Below are 27,150 nucleotides of genomic sequence, written 5' to 3' on the forward strand. Positions count from 1 at the left end.
CATAAAATGTCAGAGAGATGCGGGTCCCACCTCTGGGACCCGCATCGATCTCTAGAACGGGGTCCCATAAACCCAGTTCTAGCTTTTTGTGCTCACGCTGCCTCAGCAAGATACGCTGTTTCCGTAACTCCCGACCATGTGATCAGGAAGTGGCCAGGAAGTGAGCACAAAAAGCTAGAACGGGGTTTATGGGACCCCGTTCTAGAGATCGATGCGGGTCCCAGAGGTGGGACCCGCATCCATCTGACATATCCAGTAGATATGTCATAAATGTCCTTCATGGGAAGACCCCTATGAATGCCGCGGTCGCTATTGACTGCGGCATTTAACTAAACGGCCAGTAACAGCGCCATTGGGTGATCATTTTCTGATAGCTGGGGTTATCACTGATTGGATCCCAACCGATAGGGAAAACGGAGGTCCCAAACCTTCTGTTCCTCCTCACTGTTCGACTGCAGTGAAGAGTACATTGAAAGTGCTGAGCATGGGCTCTGCCGCTCCATTCAAAGTCTATGGGAATGACCGAAACAGTCAAGTACAGCGCTTGGCTGTTGTGGTCATACTCCTAGACATTGAATTAAGCGCCGGAAGAATGCTCGACTGCTGCTCCCGTCAAGTTCCTCCTTCGGGTATGTTCACACGCAGTGACCAAAAATGTCTGAAAACACAGAGCTGATTTCAGGCGAAAACCGCTCCAGATTATCAGACGTTTTTGTAGCAACTCACATTTTTCGAGGCATATTTTACGGACGTTATTGGAGTGGTTTTTCAATGGCGTCAATGAAAAACGGCTCCAAAAACGTCCCAAGAAGTGACATGCACCTCGTGGGAACAGAACATCGTAATTCCCATTGCAAGCAATGGACAGATGTATGTAGGCGTAATGGAGCCGTTTTTTCAGGTGTAATTCGAGGCGTAAAACGTCCGAATTACGTCTGAAAACACCATGTGAACATACCCTTACTGCGGGGGGAAGGCAGTGAGGTGGATCTGGGGGTTCGAACACACCATTCTCATAAGTGGGGTCCCAGCGAACAGTAAATGATCACATATCCTGTGGATAAGGTAATAATTTAGGATTCTGGGACAACCACTTTAACCAAGAACTGCTCACAATCCAACAACAAACAGTTAAGGACACAATGTTGCGAGCACTTGCCTTTGGAAGCTTAACTGGCGGATCTTTGGATTCCTCCTCTTCATCACTTTCAGACTCCCCACTCTGTACTGAATTCTTAGAGGACAACATAAGGGAGGTTTCCTTTCTCTGCCACTCCAGGACACAGTGACGAACATTGCTATAAACATTGAATGCTGAAGGGTTGCTGTGGAGTTTGAGGTCTGGTATGAAGAGAGCATTTTCCAGGTTGTCAGCCTGTAACCAAATAAGAATACATTTAATCTCCTAATAAAAAAAAAGATTACATAGATAGATTAATTAGATAGATAGCATACAAAATAATTACATACACGGTAAGTATCACTTTTTCCCATTAGAGGCTGTAATCAACTTTTGTGGTCTGGGGTATGTTTAAATAATTTGGGGATCTATATTTTGCTTTAGGATCTGGGGGTCCAATAGGGGGGGGGGGGGGGGGATTCACACAGCAGAATTTGTTGCAGAAATTTCTGTGACTGAAAATCTGTAGAAAATGTGCAGAATTTCTGCAAGTTCCATTCAGATGAATTGAACGGATTTTCAGTCGCAGAAGTTTCTGCAATAAAATCTGCTGCGTGTGAATCCACCCTAGGTTACGTTCACACAGCGCAGATACGTAGCGTAAAAGCACACAGCGTATCCGTCCTGGGCGCTGCTGGGAATTCTGGCTGAAAAACCTCAAAAGGTGGTGCAGTTTTTCAGCCGCAATGTCCGCTGCAGGAAACTGGATGTATAATAAAAATTAAAGAAAGCCCATACTTAAACCTCTGACGTCCTGCAGCCCGGCCTCCTGGGATGACATTTTATCCCATGTGACCCCTGCAGCAGTCACATGGGAAGAAAAGTCATACCAGGAGGCCGGGCTGGAAAAAGAAGCACAGAATTCTGGGCAAGTATAAGATTTTATTTTTCAGAGTTGCATTTTCTGCAGCGGAATACGACGCAAAAAAACGCAACATCTGCTATCTGTTGTGGGTTTTACCTCCCATTGAATTCAAAGGAGAAAACACGCAACAAAAAAGCAGCCATGACGTAAATACAACGGACACGAAGTGGATTAAAAAAACGACACCGCAGGTCAATTTGAGCGTTTTTCCGCTCATTTATGGAGCATGTGGATAAGATTTGTTCAGATCTCATCCACTCTGCTGCTACTATATTATGCTGCAGACTTTCCACAACAAAATCCATTGCGGAAAATCTGCAGTATTTACGCTGCGTGTGAATTTACCCTAAGATGGTTTCAAGGTCTGAAGTCTTAAATGGTATAGTTCAGCCAATGAAAAGCAATATTTTCCACGCAGCCATTTGCCATTAACTGACGAGATGACAAGCAGTCGATTGGTTAGTGTCCGAGAAACAAAGTTTTGGAATTTGGGGCTTAGATTTTAAAGAAAAGCAGTCAAGACTGTCACATGTCATGACTACGGCTCACCTAGAAAGCAAAATTTGGGAATGGGAATCCAGCAACTAGCCAAATGCTTCCCCGCATAGAGGGAGTTTGAACATCACATTCGTCTATGGAATATTAAATAGAACAAATTATGCACTCCGCCGCCTAAAAATACTGCTTAAAAGGGAACCAGTCACCAGCATTTCACCTATTAAACCAGCAATACCCGGTGGAAGTGGGTGAAAAATCATTTTAATGTAACCTATAACTGAAGGCTCTGTACCTCTAGTATTCCATTTTTTAGTGTTCCCGCGCCATATGCTAATGAGCAGAAGTCATAGCTTCATTTCTCAAGCCTTTCCGAGTTCACCCTGCCTCCTTACTTTTGATGGACAGCTCCTCACATCCACCCAAGACACACGAAACCCCGCGCTCGCATGTCCTGTTCTGGTGCGTTTGCCCCTTAAGATACCATAGCGGCGCATGCGCAGTAACTAGATTTGAGGCCTGGACGAAGCAGGGAAGGGTGCCAGACCATACATGATGGGCGCATGCGCGTTCTCAGACGAGACTTCAGAACTCAGAGCGGGCCAGCTTTCGGCGGCGAGCGAACATAGGAAAAGGAACGAACGAGACTGCCGGATTATTAGCATAAAAGGCGCAAGATGTTTGCAGACCGTTATTTACGGTCAGAGGAGGAGTTTAGGAGAGGGGATAACGGCAATGAACTTTTGACAACAGCGGCCAGCGAGGGGTGAGTAGAGTTCAATTGGTGAAACGCTGGTGACAGGTTCCCTTTAAAAGGAGAGCTGTGGAGTCCGGATCGGCTTTGGGTAGATTAGGAAGAAATGTACTGCCCTTATCTCCAGCTTCAAAATAAAAATATAATACATTACTAATATTGTAATAATTAAATGCATAGCTTGTCGCATATTTACCTTCATAGAATATTACCTATATAAAGAAATTTACTTATCACCCCTCCTCTCCCATAGGCCCATTGCAGAGTTACGGGCAGAAAATCTGCAGTGGAAGACTGTTGCGGGCAAGTGGATAATTAAAAAAGAAATAAAAACATCCACATGCTGATGAACATTTATCGTTCGAAAAACAGAGCATGCTGCGGATTTGAAAATAAAATCCGCAGCATGCTTATTCTATTCTAAACGTTCATTGTGGATTTCACATTTTTCAATGTAGAAAGGGTGAAATCCACAGCAAAATTCAATGTATTTTGATGCAGAAATGCTGCGGAACCTCCGCAACAAATGTGCCATGTGTGGGTACTCCCAGGCTACATGCACACTATATTTCAGTCAGTGTGCTATCTGTTTCTTTTAGCGGGTAGCACACTGACCCATTCATTTCTATGGCCCCATTCCCACTACTGTGTTTTTCACGGATTCGTGTGGGGGCTGTGGTACCAGGCCATACAACTCAGAGCAGGTCCTTTTCTTGTCCGTGTTTGCAGCTCAGTCTCGTCCGTTCATCTATGGCGACGTGAAACACACGGACATACGGAACAGATGCGGAGCACATACGGATAACACAAAACGGACAACAGGTCCATTGCTTACAGACTGCAAAATACAAACGGTCGTGTGCATGTAGCCTTAGACTAAGTATCCTCATATGCTCTAATGCCCTTTCTTAAAGAGTCTGAGTCCGTGCTGCACATGCTTAGTAGTGAAGTTCCTCCAATCTAGACCACAGGAGGGAGTTCACAACTGGGAACAGAAGCGTTTTAACACTTAAGTAGGCCCAGTGTACAACTTGAATGTGACCAATCCCCTTCCTGAACAGACTGGAGCGCTCAGGGTTAATATTGTATTTGTTCAGTGATGAGGCTGCACTGAGGGCTGTCGTGTCCTGTACGTATCACGCAGTCTCCTACTATATCCCCATCCCCCCTTCCCTCCCCGTCACCCAGCCAAATCAACTCTGCTGGCGTGGCGTAGCTAAACCGTGTCAGCGCTGGGCTCAGAACGACCGGATACTGCCAAAGGATGCAAGACTGTTGTAAATGGTGCCGGGCCAGGTGAACCATTTGCCCTATGGTTAAAGTGGCACTGACTAGGCTTGCCTGTAGTCACCCCAGAACTGCTAGAGAGAACAGGAAGACCATTTTAAAGCAAGTATTTAATATAGCAGAAACACTGCTCACCCAGCTCTTAAAACAGGACTAACTACAGATCCATTTATACACAGCGAGTAGACAACCGTGCTTAATATACACGAGTATATAAAGGAGTCGGAGAGTGGAAAAATAGAGGCGTGAGTCGAAGTTTGGCTTACCGATTCCACAGCCCTGTCAAAAAGATAAGGGCCGTATTTTTACGCTGTTAAAAAATATTTAGTGCGAACATTGCTGTTAAGGGTGAAAAGACTGGTTGATGCTGCGTCGTAGAGAATAGGAGCTTTTTATATCTACCTTTAAAAAAAAAAACAATGGACGCCTGTCAATTTCAATAGACACCAGTGGTCTTCAGAGTTAGGCCCAGTATTTAAAAAAACAAAAACTACAGCAAAAGACGTCACAAGAAAACTCTGTCAGGCAGATTGTGAAATGACCGTTTTTTGCAAACACCTCTGTGTGAACTATACCCTTAAAGGGAACCTGTCACCAGCATTTCACCTATGGAACTTTTCTTATCCCTCACTGGCCGCTGCTAGAAAAAGTTAATTGCCGTTATCCCCTCTCCTAAACTCCTCCTCCGACTGTAAATAATGGTCTGCAAACATTTCACGCCTTTTATCGTAATAATCCGCTGTCCCTTTCTGCGCACACACAAGAAGAGGAAATCAAAGCGCGGGATTTCATGTGTGCTGGGGAAGGCGAGGAGCTGTCAATCAAAAGTAAGGAGGCGGGGTAAACTTGAGGAATGGTGATATGACTTTTCAAACGAAGATTTGACTCTTATGCTTATTAGCATACGGTGCGGGAACACTAGAAAACTGAATACTAAAGCTACAGAGCCGACTAACAAGACAATTATAGAAATTATTTTTCCCCCCACTACCACCAGGTATTGCTGGTTTAATAGGTGAAATGCTGGTGACCGGTTCCCTTTAACCCCTTAAGGACGCAGCCTAGTTTGGGCCTTAAGGCTCAGAGCCCATTTTTCAAATCTGACATATTTCACTTTATGTGGTAATAACGTCGGAATGCTTAAACCTATCCAAGCGATTCTGAGATTGTTTTCTCGTGACACATTGGGCTTCATGTTCGTGGTAAAATTTGGTCGATATATTCAGTCTTTATTTGAGAAAAATTGCAAAATTTAGAGAAAATTTAGAAAAAATAGCATTTTTCAGAATTTAAATGCATCTGCTTGAAAAACAGACGCTTATACCACCCAAAATAGTTACTAGTTCACATTTCCCATATGTCTACTTTAGATTGGCATCGTTTTTTGAACATTATTTTATTTTTCTTGGACGTTACAAGGCTTAGAACATAAACAGCAATTTCTCATATTAAGAAAATTTCAAAAGCCTTTTTTTTAAGGTACCTGTTCAGTTCTGAAGTGGCTTTGAGGGGCCTATGTATTAGAAACCGCCATAAAGCACCCCATTTTAAAAACGAGACCCCTCAAAGTATTCAAAACAGCATTTAGAAAGTTTTTTAACCCTTCAGGCATTTCACAGGAATTAAAGTAATGTGGAGGTGAAATTTGCAAATTTCGTTTTTCTTTCTGAATTTCAAATTTTATTCTATTTTTTTTCTGTAACAAAGAAGGTTTTATCAGAGAAACACAACTAAATATGTATTGTCCAGATTCTGCAGTTTTTAGAAATGTCCCACATGTGGCTCTACTGCGCTCGTGGATTAAAACACAAGCCCCAGAAGCAAAGAAGCACCTAGTGCATTTTGGTGGTGCTTTTTTATTAGCATATATTTTAGGCAGCATGCCAGGTTTGGAGAGGTGTTGATGCCAAAACAGTAGGAATCCCCCAAAACTGACCCCATTTTGGAAACTGCACCCCTCAAGGAATTAATTTATGGTTATTGTTACCATTTTGACTCCGTAGTTTTTTCACAGCGCGTATTTGAATTGGGCTGTGAAATTAAAAGAATGACAATTTTTCCAATAAGATGTCATTTTTGATCAGAATTTCTTATTTTCACAGGGAACAAAATGCCCCATTTTGTTGCCCAATTTGTCCTGAGTGCGGCAATACCCCATTTGTGGTGATAAACTGCCGTTTGGGCCCATAGGAGGCCTCAGAAGGAAAGGAGCGCTATGTGTTCTTTGGAGCCCAGATTTTGCTGGATTGGTTTTCGGGTGCCATGTCGCATTTGCAGAGCCCCAAAGGTATCAAAGCAATGGAAACCCACCAGAAGTCACCCCATTTTGGAAACTACACCCCTCAAAGAATTTATTTATGGGTGTTGTGACCATTTAGACCCCACAGTTTTTTCACAGAATTTATTTGAATTGGGCTGTGAATTAAAAAAAATTTTATTTTTTCCAATAAGAGGTAGTTTTGGCTCAAAATTTCTTATTTTCACAAGGAATAAAATACCGCATTTTGTTGCCCAATTTGTCCTGAGTGTGGAAATACCCTATTTGTGGTGATAAACTGCCGTTTGGGCCCATGGGAGGGCTCAGAAGGAAAGGACCACCATGTGGCCTACTGGGAATTTTCTGGTGCTAAGTCGTGTGTGCAGAAGCCCCTGAGGTATCAGTACAGTTGAAACCCCCGAGAAGTGACCCCGTTTTAAAAACGACACCCCTTAAGGAATTCATCTAGAGGTGTAGTGAGCATTTTGACCCCACAGGTATTGTGTAAAAGATAATGCGCAGCAGATGGTGCAGAGTGAATTTGCAATTTTCTATATATATATGCCATGTCAGTGTCCGATATATTGTGCCCAGCATGTGCCACCGGAGACATACACCCCATAAACTGTAATGTGGGCTCTCCCGGATACGGCAATACCCTACATGTGGCTGTTATTAGCTGCCTGGGCACACGGCAGGACTCAGAAGGAAAGGACCACCATTTGGCCTACTGGAGCTTTTCTGGTGCTAAGTCTTGTACGCAGAAGCCCCTAAGGTACCAGTACAGTTGGCAATACCCTACATGTGGCTGTTATCAGCTGCCTGGGCACACAGCAGGGCTCAGAGGGGAAAGATGAGGAGGGGTAAGCTGTGCGAAGTGGATCAGAGCGAGTAAAACTGGGGTAAATTAAAAATAAAGGGATGGATGATAAATTTTAAAACACTCTTTCATACAGAGCTCTGGTTTTTCGGGACACGCGTGACATTGATATATTGTGTCCTTCCTTATCCCCCTCTTATAGCAGACTCTGCACCTCTTGACTTTTTCCCTTCTTGCCAGTTTGGGGAACTTCTCCTAAAAAGTGTTGCCCTGGTACGATGCCTGTGGCCCCGCTTCCAGAAGTACTGTAAGGCTTCAGGACTTGATCTGACAAGTCCACCCCTCCCATGTACCTATTGTAGTCCAGGATGCAGTCTGGTTTGGGGGTCTCTGTACTGGTACCTCGTACAGGTACATGGGTACTGGTGTGGCATCTCCCTGGTCTTGTACTTGACACACAATATGTTGCTGCTAGATTGTGCCCTGCTCTCACCCCTTCTGAGCGTTTGCCCTGCAGAGTCTTAGGGAGGCCTCTCAGATTTCTTCTAGCAGTGCCGCATGCCGCAGGACTTCTGGAAGCGAGGCACTTGAAGAGAGGGACGCTGGTATAGAAATGATCCAGGTAGAGGTGGTAACCCTGGTCCAGCAGTGGGTGCACCAAATCCCACACAATTTTTGTATTAACTCCCAGTAAGGGGGGGCATTCTGGGGGCTGAGTACTGGTGTCCTTCCCTTTATATATCCTAAATTTGTAGGTATACCCTGATGCACTCTCGCACAGCTTATACATCTTCACACCATACCTTGCCCTCCTACCCGGCAGGTACTGTCGGAATTGAAGCCTCACTTTCAAATGTACCAGGGATTCATCTATAGAAATACACTTCTCGGGGGTGAATGCTGGGAAAACCGGGCACTGAAATGGTCTAATAGGGGTCTCCGTTTATACAAACGATCAAAACTGGGGTCATCTCGGGGTGGGCACGGCTCATTATGAGTATAATGTAAGAAGCAAAGTATTGCCTCATTTTTATTTTATTCTTTAGTTTCCAGCTCAGTTCTGAAGTTGCTTTGAGGGGCCCATATATTAGACACCCCTATCAAACACCCCATTTCAGAAACTAGACCCCTCAAAGTATTCACAACAGCATTTAAAAAGTTTATTAACCCTTTAGGTGTTTCACAGGAATTTAGAGCAAAGTGGAGGTGACATTTAATTAATTTAATTTAATTTATTAGGCACCATGTCAGGTTTGAAGAGGTCTTGAGGTGCTAAAACAGTGGAAACCCCCCAAAAGTGACCCCTTTTTGGAAACTAGAGACCTTGAGGAATCCATTGTAGTTTTCTTGGGGTGCATGCGACTTTTTGATCAGTTTTTATTCTATTTTTAGGTGGCGTGGTGACTAAAAAAACAGCAATTTTACTATTGTTTTTTATTCAATTTTTTTTACAGCGTTCACCGTGCGCTATAAATGACATTCACTTTATTCTGCGGGGCGATACGATAACGGCGATACCAGATGTTTATAGTTTTATTTTATGTCTTATGGCGTTTGCACAATAAAATACGTTTTGTAAACAATCATTCACTTTTTGTGTTACCTTATTCTAAGAGCCAGAACGTTTTTATTTTTCCATCAGGAAAGCCGTGCAAAGACTTATTTTTTGCGTAACGAACTGTAGTTTCGATCAGTACCATTTTTCGGTACATGCGACTTTTTGATCTCTTTTCATTCCATTTTTTGGGAGGTGAAGTGACCAAACAATTGTGATTGTGGTACGGTTTATTATTATTTTCTCTTACGGCGTTCACCGTGCGGGATAAATAATGACATCGTTTTGTAGTTCAGGACGTTACGGACGCGGCGATACCAATTATGTATAGTTTATTTGTTTATTTATATATTTTTATTAATAAAGAACTGATAAGGGAAAAAGGGGGACTTTTACTTTTATTACTTTTAAATCTTTTATTTTCTTATTTTTACACAACTTTTTTTTTACTTTTTCACACTTTTTTTACTTTGTCCCACTAGGGGACATGAGAGCAGGAGGCTCTGATCGCTATTCTAATACACTGCACTACATACGTAGTGCAGTGTATTAGAGCTGTCAGCTGTTCGCTGACAGCAAGCATAGTGGGTCCTGACTTTGTCAGGACCCATTAGGCTTCCGTCGATGGCATAGCCAGAGTCCATTGTTAGGATTCTGGTTGCCATAGTAGCCATCACGACCCGCTATCGTGTAGCAGGCCGGCGATGGCAGCTTAACCCCTAAGAAGCCGCGATCGCTATTGAACGCGGCTTCTAAGGGGTTAATCGGCGGGGACCACCGCGATCGGTCCCTGCACACTAAGCTGTGATAGCCTGCTGTCAGAAACAGCAGTTATCACAGCTCAAGCACGCGCCGGGATTAAATGGCGCCGTGTTTACTCAGGTCAGTAATAGTACTGACCTGAGCGCGAACGTTCTACTTAGCAGGACGTACTATTACTGACCTGAGCGCGAAGGGGTTAAAGGGGCTTGCTAGACATGGCTCTTGGAACGCATTAATTGTGGCACACATGAGCGTCTGCATTGCAGCCTAAAAAAACAGAGCTCAACACAGAACTGTGCTGTACGTTGCTAATTCTGTGTGAGGTTCCGCTTCATGTATTAAGTCTACCACTTGAAACACTGAAATTACAATACGGCAGTGTTCAGTTTGTCGGGAAGAAAAACCTGCCTCAAAAACCCTTCAGGTTTTTTTAAATAGATTTTGAAATCACAGCATTTTTGACGGGGTTCATTTTTTACCTCCCACCCCCCATTAAATCATATGCAAAAACCGTGCCAACTAAACACTTCAAAAGAGTGGCGCGTTTTATTTTTGCTTCCCAACGATTTCAATGGAGTTTGAGGCAGAAACCGCCTCTTATTGAAACCAACGAGGGGGGTTTTTTGGCGCTGATTTGGATGAGTTATCCACATAAATATTTTTAAAAAACTGATCGGAGCCTAAAAGAATTGATTGTATAATATATAATTAATACAATACATATATATATATATATATATATATACACATATACATACACACACACACACACACACACACATATATATGTTTTTCATTTGGCGGTATGCATGTCCCTATTGTAACGCTATAACACCCTATTGCGGGATGTGGATATCTCACACACACACACACACACACACACACACACGCGCGTGTGTGTGTTTTTACTTTAGACCAAGTGGGAATTGTACAGAGGAGTGTATGACGCTGACCAATCAACATCATGCACTTCTCTCCATTCATTTACACTGCACTAGAGATAGCTTTATCGCCATGTGCAGCCACATACACAGAGACAAACATTACAGCAGTGTCCTGATAATGAATATACATTCCCTCCAGCCAGGACGTGAGGTCTATTCAGAATCCTGACACTTCTGAATCTTTTCAGCAAGGCAAACATAATCTCACGAGATTACGCTGTAAACTGTCATTTAAAACACACACACACACACACACACACACACACACACACACACACACTGTAGTTACTGTATCTGGAGAATGTGCATCGTATCTAGCCAGTTAATATTGTTGCATCAAAATTCACCTCTTTTCTATTTCGAACTAATCAAGCAATGCCATCTGTGAATTGTACGTGACGAGACGCTGGGTACCAGAAATTGTCATAATTTCAAATGTTTGCACATAAGTCATAGATTAATTAGCTTCTGAATTCTCTGCCAAAAGTGTGATATATTCTGTTTACAACGCCTACTCGCTCTCAGAGGCATGGAGCATAAGGGTCATGTCAAATGAAATCAAGGTCGTTGTTCAAAACAAATTTTTCCATCAAAATTATTTTATTAATGTATTAAGATGAACTCAATATCCCAAAATTCATGTAATTCACTTGAGAACATAGTACAGTAATTCGGTCCAGTCTAAAGAAGCACTACGGACATTTTCTTGTTACTGTTCTGTGTAGTTCTTATCAAGTATGCATCAGTATTGTGCCTAATCTCCTCACGTTTTCTTCTGCCCTTTTTGGTCCCTAATGTGACCAGAGAAGTCAGTCGTAGGACTTAACTATGACCACTCGCCAGCTACCCAAGTTACTGCTCAGACCGATCATCAGTCTCATCCAATGTGCCAGATATCTGGTGGACTACAATCAGAAGTCACCAGCATAGTTGATCCTACCTAGTCCTTCCCTCCTACTCACACACTGCTTTCCTCCATAACATGTATTGTGACCCCATCTTTCTCAAGTCTGGCGCCCATATCGTACTCAAGTGAGTAATCCCCGCAGCTTGTGTCTTGGACATCTGTATCCCGCATCCTTACAGAACTTCGCTCCACTCTTACCGTGTCAGCCGCGGTGAGAAAGAGCACAGAGATGCACTGGAGAACGTAGAGATTAGTATGTTGCAGTCTAGCTGGAGGTCTAGAGAATTCGGTGTAAAAACCGCATACTTATCTCAACGCTCCGTTTCTCTTCTCTGGCTTCATCCTTCTAGCACGGATCACACAAGGTCCTGGCGTCAGGTCGTTGTATGAGCGGCGCTGGAGTGATGAGGGAGGCAGAGGAGAGAAGAGTAGCGGCGAGTAGAACTAGGATTTTAACTTTCTAATGGGGGAAGGGGGGTCTCTATGCTGGGAGCCCCCACGATCAGAAGACGACTACTTAGGAGGAGAATCTTAACCCATACATTCTTATGAATAATACAAAAATATTCTAACTAAAGCTCACACAATCAATATATTTAGGAAAAATCTAAATCTTCAGTATTAACTAAATTATCAAACTCTTACCTTGCTTCTTAATTTCCCTTTTGATTTGGTCTTTTGCTTCCTTTTTAGTTTTTTCTTGCTAAGAATCTTCTTATTCCTAAAATGAAAACAAAAAAAATTAAAGAACAAAACACATAATAAACACAGGAAAACATTGCTCCATCCATTACAAACCAGCAAGTCACATTCTGGAAGTGATTTAGGAACATTTTTTTCAAGCCAGTTTAAGCCTATATTTCAGAAAATGTTAGTAATATTGCATTTAGACATTGATATGTGTTTAGTGCAAAAGAAGCACTGCCTTCAACACTATTGTCAGCATTTGTTTTCAGGTCATGTCAATATACAAACTGTAAAGCTATGTTCACACTAGCGTTACTACCTTTTCATCGGAGGTTCCGTTTTTGACATAAAGAATAGCAAATTATGAAGCTATTCTTACGGTCAAATAATACTGGAACACCAATGAAAACCTTACAGTTCACATTATAAGTCAATGGGATCAGTCAGGATTTATTAAGACAAATCAAGGCCGACATGGCTCTTATTAGGACACCAGTGTGAACAGAGTCTAAGAAAACAGATTTAGGCCTTATGCACACGACCGTATTTTTGTCCACGCGTAAAAACTGGCGTAAATACGGGTCCGGTGTCACCTGTATTCCACCCGTATTTACGGGCACGTTTTTGGCTGCAAAATTGCACTGCACTAATCGGCAGCCCCTTCTCTCTATCAGTGCAGGATAGAGAGAAGGGGCAGCCCTTTCCGTAATAAAAGTAAAAGAAATTCATACTTACCCAGCCGTTGTCTTGGTGACTCGTTCCGCTCCTGACATCCAGTCCGACCTCCCTGGATGACACGGCAGTCCATGTGACTGCTGCAGCCAGTGATTGGCCTGTGATTGGCTGCAGCGGTCACATGGGCTGTAACATCATCCCAGGAGGCCGGACTGGAGGAAGAAGCAGGGAGTTCTTGGTAAGTATGAACGTTTTTTTTTCTTTTACAGCTTTATCTATATTGTGATCGGTAGTCACTGTCCAGAGTGCTGAAACCGTTACTGCCGATCGTTTAACTCTTTCAGCACAATGGACAGTGACTATTTACCGACGTCGCCTAGCAACGCTCCCGTAATTACTGGTGTACACACGTAGTCACCCGTAATTACGGGAGCCCCATAGACTTCTATGGGCTGCCCGTGCCGTAATTACGGCCTGAAATAGGACATGTTCTATCTTTTTCAACGGCACGGGCACCTTCCCGTAAGAATACGGGGAGGTACCCGTGGCCAATAGTAGTCTACGGGCCCGTAATTACGGGAGTTTTTACGGTCATGTGCATGGGGCCTAAGTATTAGGGGGGGGGGGGACGTCAAAAATTTCTGCAACAAAACCTGCTGAATGTGACTACACCCTTAGGAGACGTTCAAACGCTGTCGATTTTGTTACAAAAGTTGTAAATCCGTTCCATTTATCAGAACAGGGCCTGCAGAAATCTGTGAACATGCTGCACAAAACAACCACATTTAAAAGAATGGAATGGATTTTCAGTCGCAGAAATTTTGGCACCAAATCTGCCACGTATGAACTTAGGCCCCATGCACACGACCGTAAAATCGCCCGTAATTACGTTCCCATTCATTTCTATGGCCGACGGACACCTTCTCGTATGTCTACGGGAGGGTGTCTGTGCCGTAGAAACATGCCGAAAAAAAAAAGGAAATGTCCTATTTTCTCATTTTACGGACTGCGCTCCTATACTTTATAATGGGAGCATGGCTCGTAAAACCGGTAGGCTGACGCAGCAGTCCGTACCTGTAATTACTAAGTCGTAAGTCGAAACACACCAAAAATTCTTGTGCATTAAGCCTTACTCTTATAGTTTACAAGTCTTCACGTAATAGTTCCTCTTAACAGATTTGTCAGAGATTTTTAAAAAAAAGCTTGGGGAGTGCGTGACTAGAGAAGCCCCTGCAAAAGCATCGGAAGCGCTCTGGCTGGAGACTCCGGGACTGGAGAAGTCCCGGATGTCACTCTCCATACATAGACCTATGTAATTCAATGTGGCCGTTCACACAGCCGCTGTTTCAACGGACCGTGTGAAGAGTCCGTGCGAAAATAGGACATGTCCTATCTTTTCACGCATCACTCCATAGACTCAACTATGGGGGATGCGTGACATCGCGTCCATCAGCGCTGAGAACGGATGCACCTCGGACGTGAAAAACTGCAGTTTTTCACGTCCGAGATGCGCAGCCCTCATGTGAATCAGGCCTAATAGTGTTAAAAGAAATAACTGAAACAGGCCTGGTATGCTTTAAGAGTATGGATGGTACAAAGGAAAACACCGCCATAAATACATTTTCATTCTTGTATTACAGGCTGCATAAATTGGAAGCTGCATCCACATCTAGCTGCAATTTCCCTGCAGTGATGTCATTTGTCTAGAAACAAATTAGTTAAATAGCTTCTGGCGTTTGAAGAAAAATCTCTCAGAATATCATACAGTCTAACAGTAGAAGAACCTGAGCATCCCCGCTCTCCTTCGTGAACCCTTCCAGACAGCAAGCTTAGCAACAAATCAAGCCCCTAGCAACCAGCGCTCGTAGGACTGAGAAGGAGCACATTTATTACTAGGGTCTTCCCATGTGCTTAGCTTGTTATGGTCTGTATACACACACCAAAAATTCATACGAAGGTGCGCAATAAAAAGGCTAACCTATACCAAACATCTAGGGTATATATACCCTTACCACAAATACCAGGGATGGACAGCTATCTGCCTTTATTCTAGTCATCTAGCTGCCAGAGTAAAAGGAAGAAATACGCGCTGCAGCTAATTTTTCTGATTGAAAGCCCCACCAAAACCAAGCCCGACTGTAATCTCAATAGGTTGTTCTCCAAGTGTCCCCACATCAGACGATGTCAATGACCTCTAGTTCGTTCAAAATCTGTCGTGGTTAAACCACAAATATTCAACATTGCAATGGCCATGGAGTAGCATAATAATAGGAAATACAGGAAAAAAGGACCACCGGCGCTGCTAATGATGTCGAGGCAATGATATAAATAATTAATATTTATTGTAAGACAGGGCTACGCGTTTCGACGCCGAACCGGCGTCTTCATCAGGCCAATACACATTGTGCGATGCACGCACGTTTAAATACACAGTACATGAGGAATAATTAACATTCAAAACAAAAAAGAACCGCCAATAAGGGCGGGTCAAAGGTCAGACAATAGAACTTACATAAGCAGCTTTTAAAAGACACAACCAACAGAAAAAACACATGTTTAAAACACTAAAAGAATTTGAAAAAAAGGGGAAACACATAAAGATCATACGGTTACTTAGAATAAAACATTTATAAAAAGCAACAATGGCAATAAAAAGGAAAATTGCTGTAAGCAAACACAATAATAAATATTTGTATTATTAAACTACCCTACGTACACTAGAGGTAGATCAGAAATAGAAGGGGAAATATACGTGATGTTTTATAAAAAAAGACGGAAACGCTGAGAAATCGGGTTAATAAACATCGTTTTAATGTTAAGCAGGGTTTCCTTAAACACAGTGTGTCCCGCCACTGTGCACTTAAACACAAGTGTGACTTTGAAAATATAGTCGTGACACCAATTGAACAAATCCCAGTGGATGTGCCAAATAGGTTTAATAGGTTAAAACAGAGAGAAAATTTCTGGATTTTTAAACTTGAGACTCTACACCCTAGTGGTCTAAACGACCTTACTGAAACGTCCTTAGAATAAATGTACTATTTCTCTGAATATTTGAGTAATATCTATATAAAATATCTATATATATATATAAATGGGTTTTGAATATAAATTGTTTTTTTTCCTATATGCACTTATACTGATGTTTATAAAAAGAACGAATCTTTTACAAAGAAAGAATTCACACCGTAAACGTAATAAATGTAATAACTGTAGTAATTTTTAGTTAAGAACTTTAATCTTAATCTTATTTTTATATACAACTTTAGCTTATCTAATTTATTACTCACAATTTATAGAGTCCTTAATTCCATTCGCAATATCGTGGGGATGTATCCGACGTTGTTCTCTGTACCTTTTGCGTTCCACCTTGCGGCTCACTGCCCTTGTGATTGTATTAGGTCACTTTTTGCGTTCCAATATGCGGTTCATTTCACATATGTTCCATTTCGGCCACCGTATTTTTTTGCGTTGCCTAGGGTTTGGGGACGCTTTGTAAATTCCCTTTTTTTCAGCGCTACGGTATTCCGTCTTTTTATAAAACATCACGTATATTTCCCCTTCTATTTCTGATCTACCTCTAGTGTACGTAGGGTAGTTTAATAATACAAATATTTATTATTGTGTTTGCTTACAGCAATTTTCCTTTTTATTGCCATTGTTGCTTTTTATAAATGTTTTATTCTAAGTAACCGTATGATCTTTATGTGTTTCCCCTTTTTTTCAAATTCTTTTAGTGTTTTAAACATGTGTTTTTTCTGTTGGTTGTGTCTTTTAAAAGACGCTTATGTAAGTTCTATTGTCTGACCTTTGACCCGCCCTTATTGGCGGTTCTTTTTTGTTTTGAATGTTAATTAGTCCTCATGTACTGTGTATTTAAACGTGCGTGCATCGCACAATGTGTATTGTCCTGATGAAGACGCCGGTTCGGCGTCGAAACGCGTAGCCCTGTCTTACAATAAATATTAATTATTTATATCATTGCCTCGACATCATTAGCAGCGCCGGTGGTCCTTTTTTCCTGTATTTCCTATTAATCACTTGACAGCAAAACTGTTTTTGCATGTGTACGGACCTGGCTGCAGCTTCATGCTTTTTTGATACTTATTGGTATCCAATCCTCAAGGTGAGCAATTTTCTTGTGGTCATATTGCACACTATACTCCCTCGCTTTATTGCACTATGTGGCGCCGTGTCTTCTTTTAATTTCTCTAATTTAGTATGGAGTAGCATAGGCAGAATGGTAGTGCCTGTACAGCTGGGCAAATGTTAAAAAAAAAAAAAAATTAAAAAATAATCAGCGCAGATAACCAATGTCATCTTACGCATTTCGGTTTTGAATGGTGGCGCTCCCTGCTCCACCATTTACTATGTAATATCAGCAGTGAGTGGCCTGGCGCAGACAGACGCTATGCGGTGACATCATGACACAAGACCAGCTGAGAGATCTCTCCCACTCGTCATGAGAATGGGGTTAGGGGAGTACTTATTTTATTAGGCACTACGGGGGCATTATACTGGATGTGGGGGGGGGGGGGGAAGCTTGAGAGATAGCATCCTGTGTGGGGGCCTCTATGGGGACATTATACTGTGCGGGTGCAGTGTCAGTGGGTATATTATATACAGCAGGCTCAGGGGGATATTAATTCAAGACGTTGCATGCAGATAACAGGTGTAGTCTAAATAATAATCGTATCGAGGTTACATGTTTAATTAATCGTGATTAATAGTGATTTTTATCGTAATCGCCCAGCCCTAATGCCATCACCAGATCAACAAAAATAGACCGTAACTTTGTGCCTACCACACCGATTTATCCATAAAATAATTTCTCCACATCCATCTACTAACAGGGAGTCAATCAGCAGACCCTCGAACGTAGCTTTCCTGTACCAATGTGTACAGTAAGAGAAGCTGGAGTAGTCCATCAGGCACACGTGATCCATGATTGATGTCTCATATAAGAGCATAAGTACAAATCTGTCCTCCCTTACCTTTAAAACCAACATATCTCAAGATGTATGGCGTGGGATGTTAAACATGTTAAAAAAAAAACATGGGAGAAAAAAAAAAAAAAAAAAAAAAAAAAAAAAAAGAAGGTAAAAACCTATGCCTACAGATTCAATCAGATTCAATCAGTCGCCCATAGGCTCATTAAATAGACATATGTTTAACCCCTTTACGCAAACTAACATACTATTACAGCATTCCGTTAACAGACTACTGTGTCTGCAGACAGTTTTAAAGCAGTGATCACTTAACACCATCACTGCTGCAAGGTCAGGACCTGTGCTAGCCTGCGATCTGGCCGATTAACCCTTTAGATGCAGTGCTCAAAAGAGAGCGCTGCATCTATGGAGTTACCAGCATATCAGAACCCCGCAATACAATTGCAGGGTTCTGATGGCTATTTTGGCAACCGGAGGCCTAACAACGCCCTCCTGTCTGCCAAGTACAGAGGCCTGTTAGGCCCCGCCCGGAGGAGGGGCGTGAAAGGCCAATCGATCGCAAAAAGAAGATGGCACATGCTCAGAAGCTGTCCCAAAATTTCTGGAACGGTCCTGAATTTACAGAGACCGTCCCGGCAAATTACTGTCCTGGGACTTGTCCCGGCAGCTGCTACATTCAATTGTATGCGTGTCCTCAGTACGCAGATACAATTGAATACTAGGGCAGAGCAGGAAACTATGCCGGCGCCCTGGCCGGGGATTCCGCTGCAGGAGGTGCCACTGAAGTCACTGCTCTTATATGGAAAGTAAAGTCAGGGCTCTTTCTAGGAGTGGAATTCCCAGCCAGGACGTCAGCAACGCTTTGGCCGGGTATTTCACTCCAAGATTAGCCCATGACTTCATGGTCGATATCATCAGGGGCACCTCTTGCAACGGAGTCACCAGCCAGAGCAATGCCGACGCCAGGCTGGGGATTCCGTTCAAAGAGGGAGCCACCGACAACATCCCTGTCCATATATGGACAATGAAGTCAGGGGTTCCTCCTGGAGCGCTTGAATCCCCGGCCGAAGCGTTGCGGACGCCTGGCCGGGGATTCCACCCATAGGGGGACCCACAATGGCTCTATCTACAGGATTCAGTGTGTGGAGGCAATCTCTACAGACAGCAGTGTGTGGAGGCAATCTCTACAGACAGCAGTGTGTGGAGGCAATCTCTACAGACAGCAGTGTGTGGAGGCAATCTCTACAGACAGCAGTGTGTGGAGGCAATCTCTACAGACAGCAGTGTGTGGAGGCAATCTCTACAGACAGCAGTGTGTGGAGGCAATCTCTACAGACAGCAGTGTGTGGAGGCAATCTCTACAGACAGCAGTGTGTGGAGGCAATCTCTACAGACAGCAGTGTGTGGAGGCAATCTCTACAGACAGCAGTGTGTGGAGGCAATCTCTACAGACAGCAGTGTGTGGAGGCAATCTCTACAGACAGCAGTGTGTGGAGGCAATCTCTACAGACAGCAGTGTGTGGAGGCAATCTCTACAGACAGCAGTGTGTGGAGGCAATCTCTACAGACAGCAGTGTGTGGAGGCAATCTCTACAGACAGCAGTGTGTGGAGGCAATCTCTACAGACAGCAGTGTGTGGAGGCAATCTCTACAGACAGCAGTGTGTAGAGGCAATCTCTACAGACAGCAGTGTGTGGAGGCAATCTCTACAGACAGCAGTGTGTGGAGGCAATCTCTACAGACAGCAGTGTGTGGAGGCAATCTCTACAGACAGCAGTGTGTGGAGGCAATCTCTACAGACAGCAGTGTGTGGAGGCAATCTCTACAGGGAGCAGTGTGTGGAGGCAATATCTACAGGGAGCAGTGTGTGAAGGCAATATCTACAGGGAGCAGTGTGGCGCACCACCTACAAGGGGGACTGGGTGTGGACTATCAACGCTATTTTTACGCTACCAGTAGTGGTCAGCACATATCGCCTAGACCTAGTGATAAAGAGAGACATCACCTGCCCGTAAACAACCAGATAACCGGAGACATATCGGCCACCATAGTAGTGGTCAGTTAAACTAGTGCAGAAATTAGTTTTTTTGTATGCAGAAAGTCTGGAATGCCACGCCCATTATCCACACCCACAAGATAAACCACGCCCCCCTAAGACCCGCACACACCAAAGACGCCGCACCCTAAGTGTCCCTGGAAAAAAACAATTCAAATGTTGGCAACTACGCATCAGCCGCCGGTGTCGGCTTAACTGGTTACCGACACAGGACGAGAATGCTCATCCTGAGCGGCGAGTACTTCGCGCATTAGGACGAGCATTCTCGTCCTGTGTGACAGCAGTCTCTGCGCGCGATCGAGAGCGGGGCAACGGCTGTAATACACAGCCACGGCCCCGCTCTGACAGCGGAGAGGAGAGAAAGATCTCACCGCCGTTAACCCTTTGAATGCCGCGATAAAAGCTTATCGCGGCATTCAAGGAGGGGGGACTGCACTTTGATCGCATCACAGAAAATAACGGATGCGATCAAAGCCCATAACTCGTATGGCCAGACAGCCCAGGGTCCATTGAAGGACCCCAGGGCTGTCTGAACAGATTTCCTGTTAGGGCATACTGCGGTATGCCCGAACAACTGCCTGTGTACAAATCAGTACACAGGCTAATGTACTAGCATATAGATCTATGCCAGTACTTTAGTTACAAAATAAAAATCAAAATGATAAATCCCTTTATGGGATTAATAAAAAAAAAAAAAAAAAAAAAGAAAAAGTTTAATTAATGTAAAAAAAAAAATAACAATAGATTGTAAAAAAATACACAGAAACACATTTTTTTTATAATAAACAAACTTTTAAAAATATAAGTCCCAAAACATGAAATAGACATATTTGGTTATCGCCATGACCGTAACAACCTGTACAACAAATGTATAACATTATTTATGATGATTGGTGTATGGTGTAAAAAAATTAATTAAAACTGCTGCGGAACTGCTTTTTTTCTGCATTTTCGCCAAAATAAAAAAATTATAGAAATTAAACGATTATGTAGGTACCATTTTTTGGTACAAATACATTAAGTACAACTCGTCCCGCAAAAAACAGTCTCACACAACTACAGCGCAGAAAAAAAAAGAGAGAGAGTTATGAGCGTCGGAATGCAAGGAGGGAAATCTAAAAAAAATTGTTCTGTCCTTAAGGCCAAAATTGGCCGTGTCCTTAAGGGGTTAAGTTGCAGCTGACACCTGGCTGTAGTAGTAGGAAACCGAGCTAGCTCCGCTCCCTGCCATTAACCACTTAGATGCCACAATCTAAAGTGATTGTGAACATTCGGCATCACGGTGATGCCTTGCTATGGCAACCGGAGGCCTAACTATGGCGGCCTGGTCTGCCAAATAAAGAAGCCCATTAGGCTCCGCCTCCTACTAGGCTTGCTGTCAGTGAATAACGGACCCCTCTATTGCATTGCACTACGTGGGTAGTGCAATGCATTCGAATAAAGATCAGGGCTTCAGGCCTTCAAGTCCCCTAGTGGGACAAAAAAAAGTTAATAAAAATGTTGTACAAAATGTATAAAACTAAAAGTTAAAGTTGAAATAACAAAACCTGCCTTACTTCCTATAAGGCCGGGTTCACACAGTTTTTTGCAGGCAGAAAATCTGCCTCAAAATTCCGTTTGGAATTTTGAGGCAGATTTAGCTCTGCCTGCACACCGTTTCTTGCTACTTTTTTTGCCCACGGCCATTGAGCGGCGCGGGCAAAAAACGCAGCGATATACGCTTTCTCTGCCTCCCATTGATGTCATTGGGAGGTCAGAGGCTTAAACGGCCGAAGACAGGGCCGGTCCCTTTTTCCTGGAGAGCCGTTTTTTCCGCTCACGGGGAAAAACGTCTCCGCCTCCCATTTTCTGGCGAGTCTTCCACGTGTAAAAAAACAAAAAAAAACCCTATGTCTGTGCTCCCTCTAAGTATTTTATTATAGGCAAAAAATGAAAACTTAGGAAAAAATAAAAAAAAGTACACATATTTTGTATCACCGCGTTCGTAACGACCCAAACTATAGTGTTATTTTTCCCGCATGGTGACCAAAAAAATAAAATTTAAAACAACAAATACCAGAAGTCACCACCCCTTCCAAAATATAGAAGATTTAAAAAAAAATAAAAAAAAAAATACAAAAATAAAAAGTGATCAAAAAGTCGCATGTTCCCCAAAACAGTACCAATCAAGTCTACAACCCGTCCCGCCAAAAAATAAAAACTGTCAGAATTGCAGGTTCTTGGTCACATTGCTTGCCAAAAAATGGAATTTAAAAAAAATGAAATAAAAATACTAAATTTGGAAATACCCCAACACGGTACCAATGAAAACTACAGATCGTCCCGCAAAAATAAAGCCCTCACACAAGTTCGTGGGCAACAAAATAAAAAAGTTCTGGCTCTCAGAATAGGTAGCCGCAAAATCTGCAGTGTACCAAAAGTGGATAAGATTGGGCACCGTTTATCAGTGAGACAAGACACTGGCCACACATCTGTGAAATAGTACCCGCTTTTATTACGCCCTGATGCACTTTGACCAAACGACATACGCCCCCACATTAGAAGCTGAAATACCAGCAAAATCCCAAACAGAATAACTACCAAGCAATATCTGCGCTCCAAACGCCAAATGGCACCCCCTCTCTTCTGAACCCTACAGTGTGCCCAAACAGCAGTTTACGTCCACATATGGCATCAGTATATCCGGGAGAACTTAGCAGTTTACGAGGTGTGTTTTCAGTGGCACAAACTGGGCACAACATATTGTGCACTAACAATGGCATATCAGTGGAAAATTGCAATTTTCACTTTGCACCATCCGCTGCATATTACCAATAAAAAAACACCTGTGGGGGCAAAATGCTCACTACACCCCTTAAAATGGCTGAAGGGGTGTAGTTTCTAAAATAAGGGTCACTTCTAAGGGATTTGTTTTACGATTTGACCTCAGAGCCCTGCAATTTTTGGCCAATGCTGTGGAAATCACCAAAATAGGCCTCAAATGCGCATGATGCTCTTTACTTCTGAGCCCTGTCATATGTCCAGGCAAATGATAAATGCCTTTAGGGGTGTGTAGTTTCCAAAAGGGGGTCACTTCTTGGGGGCTTTCACTGCACTCTGGTACTTCAGGGTTTTGCAAATGCGACAAGGCGCCCAAAAAAACAATTCAGCAAAATCTGCATGACTAATAGCGCTCCTGCGTTTCTTAGCCCTGCCATGTGTCAAAAACGCTGTTTATGACTACATGTGGGGTATTGCCGTACTTGGGAGAAATTGCTTTACAAACGTTAGGGTGCTTTTTCTACTTTATCCCTTGTAAAAATGAAAATACTCAACTTTAGAGGAAAAAAATGTTGATAATCATAGAACGACGTAATTCCAATAAATGTCGCACAGACCGATGGGGTCTAAATGCTCACTATACCCCTAGATTCCTTAAAGGGTGTAGTCTCCCAAATGGGGTCACTTTTGGAGGGCGGCTCCTACTGTTTTGGCCCCGCAGGGGCTTTTGAAATGTGACAAGGCACGTGACAACCATTTCTAGCTAAATTTGAGCTCCAAATGGTGCTCCTTCGCTTTTGAACCCTGCCTTGTGTCCAAACATCAGTTTATGACCACATATTGCCATAATCGGGAGAATTTACTTTTCAAATGTTGGCGTGCTCTTCTTCTTTCCCCTTCTTTCCCCTGTAAAAGTCCACTTTTTAAAATAAAAAAAAATTAAGCTTTTCAAATTTCATGGCCTAATTCCACTAAATTCAGCAAAAAAATAAACCTGTAGGGTCAAAATGATCCTACCCCTCGATAAATTCCTTCAGGGGTGTAGTTTCCCAAATGGGATCACTTTTGGGGGGCTTCCACTGATTTGGTGCCGCAAACCATTCCAGCAAAATTTAAGCTCCAAGAGCCAAATGGAAAAATATTATGGCAAGACCCTAGTAGTTGGCGGGCAAAGTACATAAATGTACACCAAAAAAAAAATGTTGCCAGGAAAGTAAAAAAATAATTATTTTACCAACTACACTAAATAATTTATGACTAATGAATACAATCTCTATTAATTAACAATAGGGACATACAACATGAAGTAAAATTACAATGTGTACCGACCGATAAGTATAGTACTTGAAGTGCTAAAAAGTAATACCAACTATATATGAACCAAAACCATAAGAAAATTATGGAGTAGCGGATTAGCCTACCAGATGCTAACAGGGCTAACAGAGTGACGGCTGAATATGTAGAGACTGAGCAGTTAGTGAAAATAAACGGCAATGTGCAGATAATGGTTTGTAGTAACTGCCAGAGACATTAAGCTAAAATTCAAAAAGGAGCCCCCCCCCCCCCCCCGACATGTTTCACTACAGATGTAGCGTCTTCAGGGGTTAGGGGCGAATGACTGAACGCTCCGGAAAAAGACCCTACTTTATAACTCCCCAAAAACATAGGTGTGTCAGCCAAACTAACCAATAGAAGAGCCCAAACAAAGCAATCCCCTTATTGCTTGACAGTCACATAGAATATCTAATAAGCACAACAGTGAGCAGCCAATCAGAGCCGGACGCCCACGCCGATGCATTTAGTATAATAGGTATATGTGGGAGACCAAGTACCAAAAACTTCATATTGCGCATGTCACAACACTTAGAAAAGTGAAGATGTCAACACTTAGGAATCCGAGGACACACGTACTGCGCATGCTTAGGCACTTCGAAAAATAGACAAAGATTAAAGATGCTCTGTCACCAGATTATAAGTGCCCTATCTTGTACATGATGTGATCGGCCCTGTAATGTAGATTACAGCAGTTTATTTAGAAAAACGATCATTTTTGACGGAGTTCTGACCTATTTTAGCTTTATGCTAATGAGTTTCTTAATGCGCAACTGGGCGTGTTTTACTTTTAGGCCAATGTGCAGCCACATAAAAACACATTAATGTCAATCAAGTGTCCTGACAATGAATATACATCACCTCCAGCCAGGACGGGATGTGTATTCAGAATCCTGACACTTCTCTACACCTCTCAGCAGGCGTAGTCTCGCGAGATTACGCTGTAAACTGTCATTTACAGCGAGAGCTCGCTGTGCTGTAGTCTTACACAGACGCTACAGAAGTGTCAGGATTCTGAACACACATCACTTCCTAGCTCGAGGTAATGTATATTCATTGTCAGGACACTGCAGTAATGTTATAGTGTGTTTATGTGGCTGCACAGTGTTCTAGTAAGAACACGATGCTGCTGTGTAAATGAATGGGGAGAAGTGTATGACGCTGATTAGTCACCGATTAGTCAGCATCATGCTCTTCTCTCTACAACGCCAACTTGGTCAAGAAGTAAAACACGCCCAGTTGGGAATTAAGAAACTCATTAGCATAAAGTCTACATCTACAAATCTACATTACAGCGCCGATCACATTATGTACAAGATAGGCCACTTATAACGTGGTGACAGAGCCTCTTTAATGGAATGAGAAGGTAAGTATATAGCGCCAAGGCAAAGACTTAGAGTCTAAAGGGGAGAAGAATAAAGATGTGTAAGCCCCAACACAGAAACCAAAGCAACAGCGAGGACAAAACTTAGGAGAAAGGACCAACTATCAACGGGTCAAAAAGACCCACTAAACACTTTAGTGACTGACACTTTACGATCATGGCAGGTTCTCTGTTCAGAAAGTTAAAATTCTGATAATCAGCTGAAGCAGCATATGTTTTTCACACTGACCATATCCCTCTTCATCAAGTTGATATTCAGACGGCATTCAGAGATTTGCAGAAAAGATATAAGCAATATATTAGATCTAGTTTGGAGAGTGAAAAAAAAAAATTGTATACAAAGGACTTAGAATTAACATTACACCCAACTCATCGCAGCAATAGCGATTTCATTAAGGGCTGGGAAACACGGCTAACTGACAACTCTTTACGCATGTTGAGTTTCCTCCTAGAATTTGAAAAACGAGATTTTGTTAAAGTCCGTAAACAATTACAAAAAGAGATTGGCGATATTTTAATACCACACCTGACTTCCACAGTTGTGAAAGTAAATTGCAAAAGAACATTGAAACTCTCCAAGGGGAGATTAAAGACAGGAAACACCGTAAATATATTAGGGACCGACGGAATTTTGATACTGACCAAGTCTGTGCCATATCAAATAGTGAGACTAGATTCACTCATCTTTCAGAATCCGATTACTCAGGTACAGAAGACCGAGACAGTCTAGGGACCCCACTAGATCCAGGAGCAAGCGCAAAATTAAAAATCGTAGGCAAAATCCACCTAAGAGAACGTTGGTAGCCCCTAAAGCGACTACCATCACAACATGCCAGACAAATCGCAATTCTGTTGGCTCCTCTTCTATCTCTACTGCTGCATCTAGATCATCCCTGGTTATACCAACACCACCGATATAGTCTGTACCTTCTACCCCCAATCCATTAGGGACTATGGTGAATCATCCTATAGGTACATTCACCACTGCCACCACTTTCCCTTTTATTGGACCACCCAACACGCATTGGGGTTTCAACAAATAGTACCTCCTAGTGACGTAAAAGATGAAGAAATGCAAATTTGTAATCTTTCTTCGGTCCAATTTAATTGCTATCAAGGACCTTTTGCGAAAAGGCCTCTCCCTAGGTTTGACAAATTTACCTGGACCACAGACAAATCTTTTTGCAAGAAAACTTGGTTTACACAAATCACAAGTGTAGACTACAGGGATATGGAGGAATTAAATGCACTTAGGCATTTGGAAGATTTACTAGATGAGAACGAATCTGTAGCTGCAGATGCCACCGGTCCTTTCTCTACAGTTAGACCAAGATCTAAAAACACCCCTCCCTTCTCGCAATATAGTAATATCGGCATTTTTGTTAAAATGGTAAGTTCAGATTTATGACAATTAAAACCAAATAAATCCAAAGTCTTTAGTAATTTAGATCCTAGAGAACAGGTAGCTCTGGAAGAACTTA

General features: G+C 42.6%; 1 protein-coding gene across 15 annotated transcripts in view; it reads right to left on the reverse strand.

Moving 5' to 3' along the window:
• Positions 1–27,150, reverse strand: part of MYCBP2 (MYC binding protein 2) — a 291,950-nt gene that overhangs the window by 234,978 nt on the left and 29,822 nt on the right. For all 15 annotated transcript variants that reach the window (XM_075852355.1, XM_075852367.1, XM_075852366.1 and 12 more), the window contains exons 2-3: positions 12,472–12,547; positions 1,160–1,375 (exon numbers count right to left, since the gene is read on the reverse strand). In XM_075852355.1, coding sequence (XP_075708470.1) covers positions 1,160–1,375; positions 12,472–12,547 — 292 coding nt within the window. The remainder of the gene's footprint in view (positions 1–1,159; positions 1,376–12,471; positions 12,548–27,150) is intronic.

This window comes from Rhinoderma darwinii, chromosome 2 (genome assembly GCF_050947455.1).
Source record: "Rhinoderma darwinii isolate aRhiDar2 chromosome 2, aRhiDar2.hap1, whole genome shotgun sequence".
NCBI classification, from domain to species: domain Eukaryota; kingdom Metazoa; phylum Chordata; class Amphibia; order Anura; family Rhinodermatidae; genus Rhinoderma; species Rhinoderma darwinii.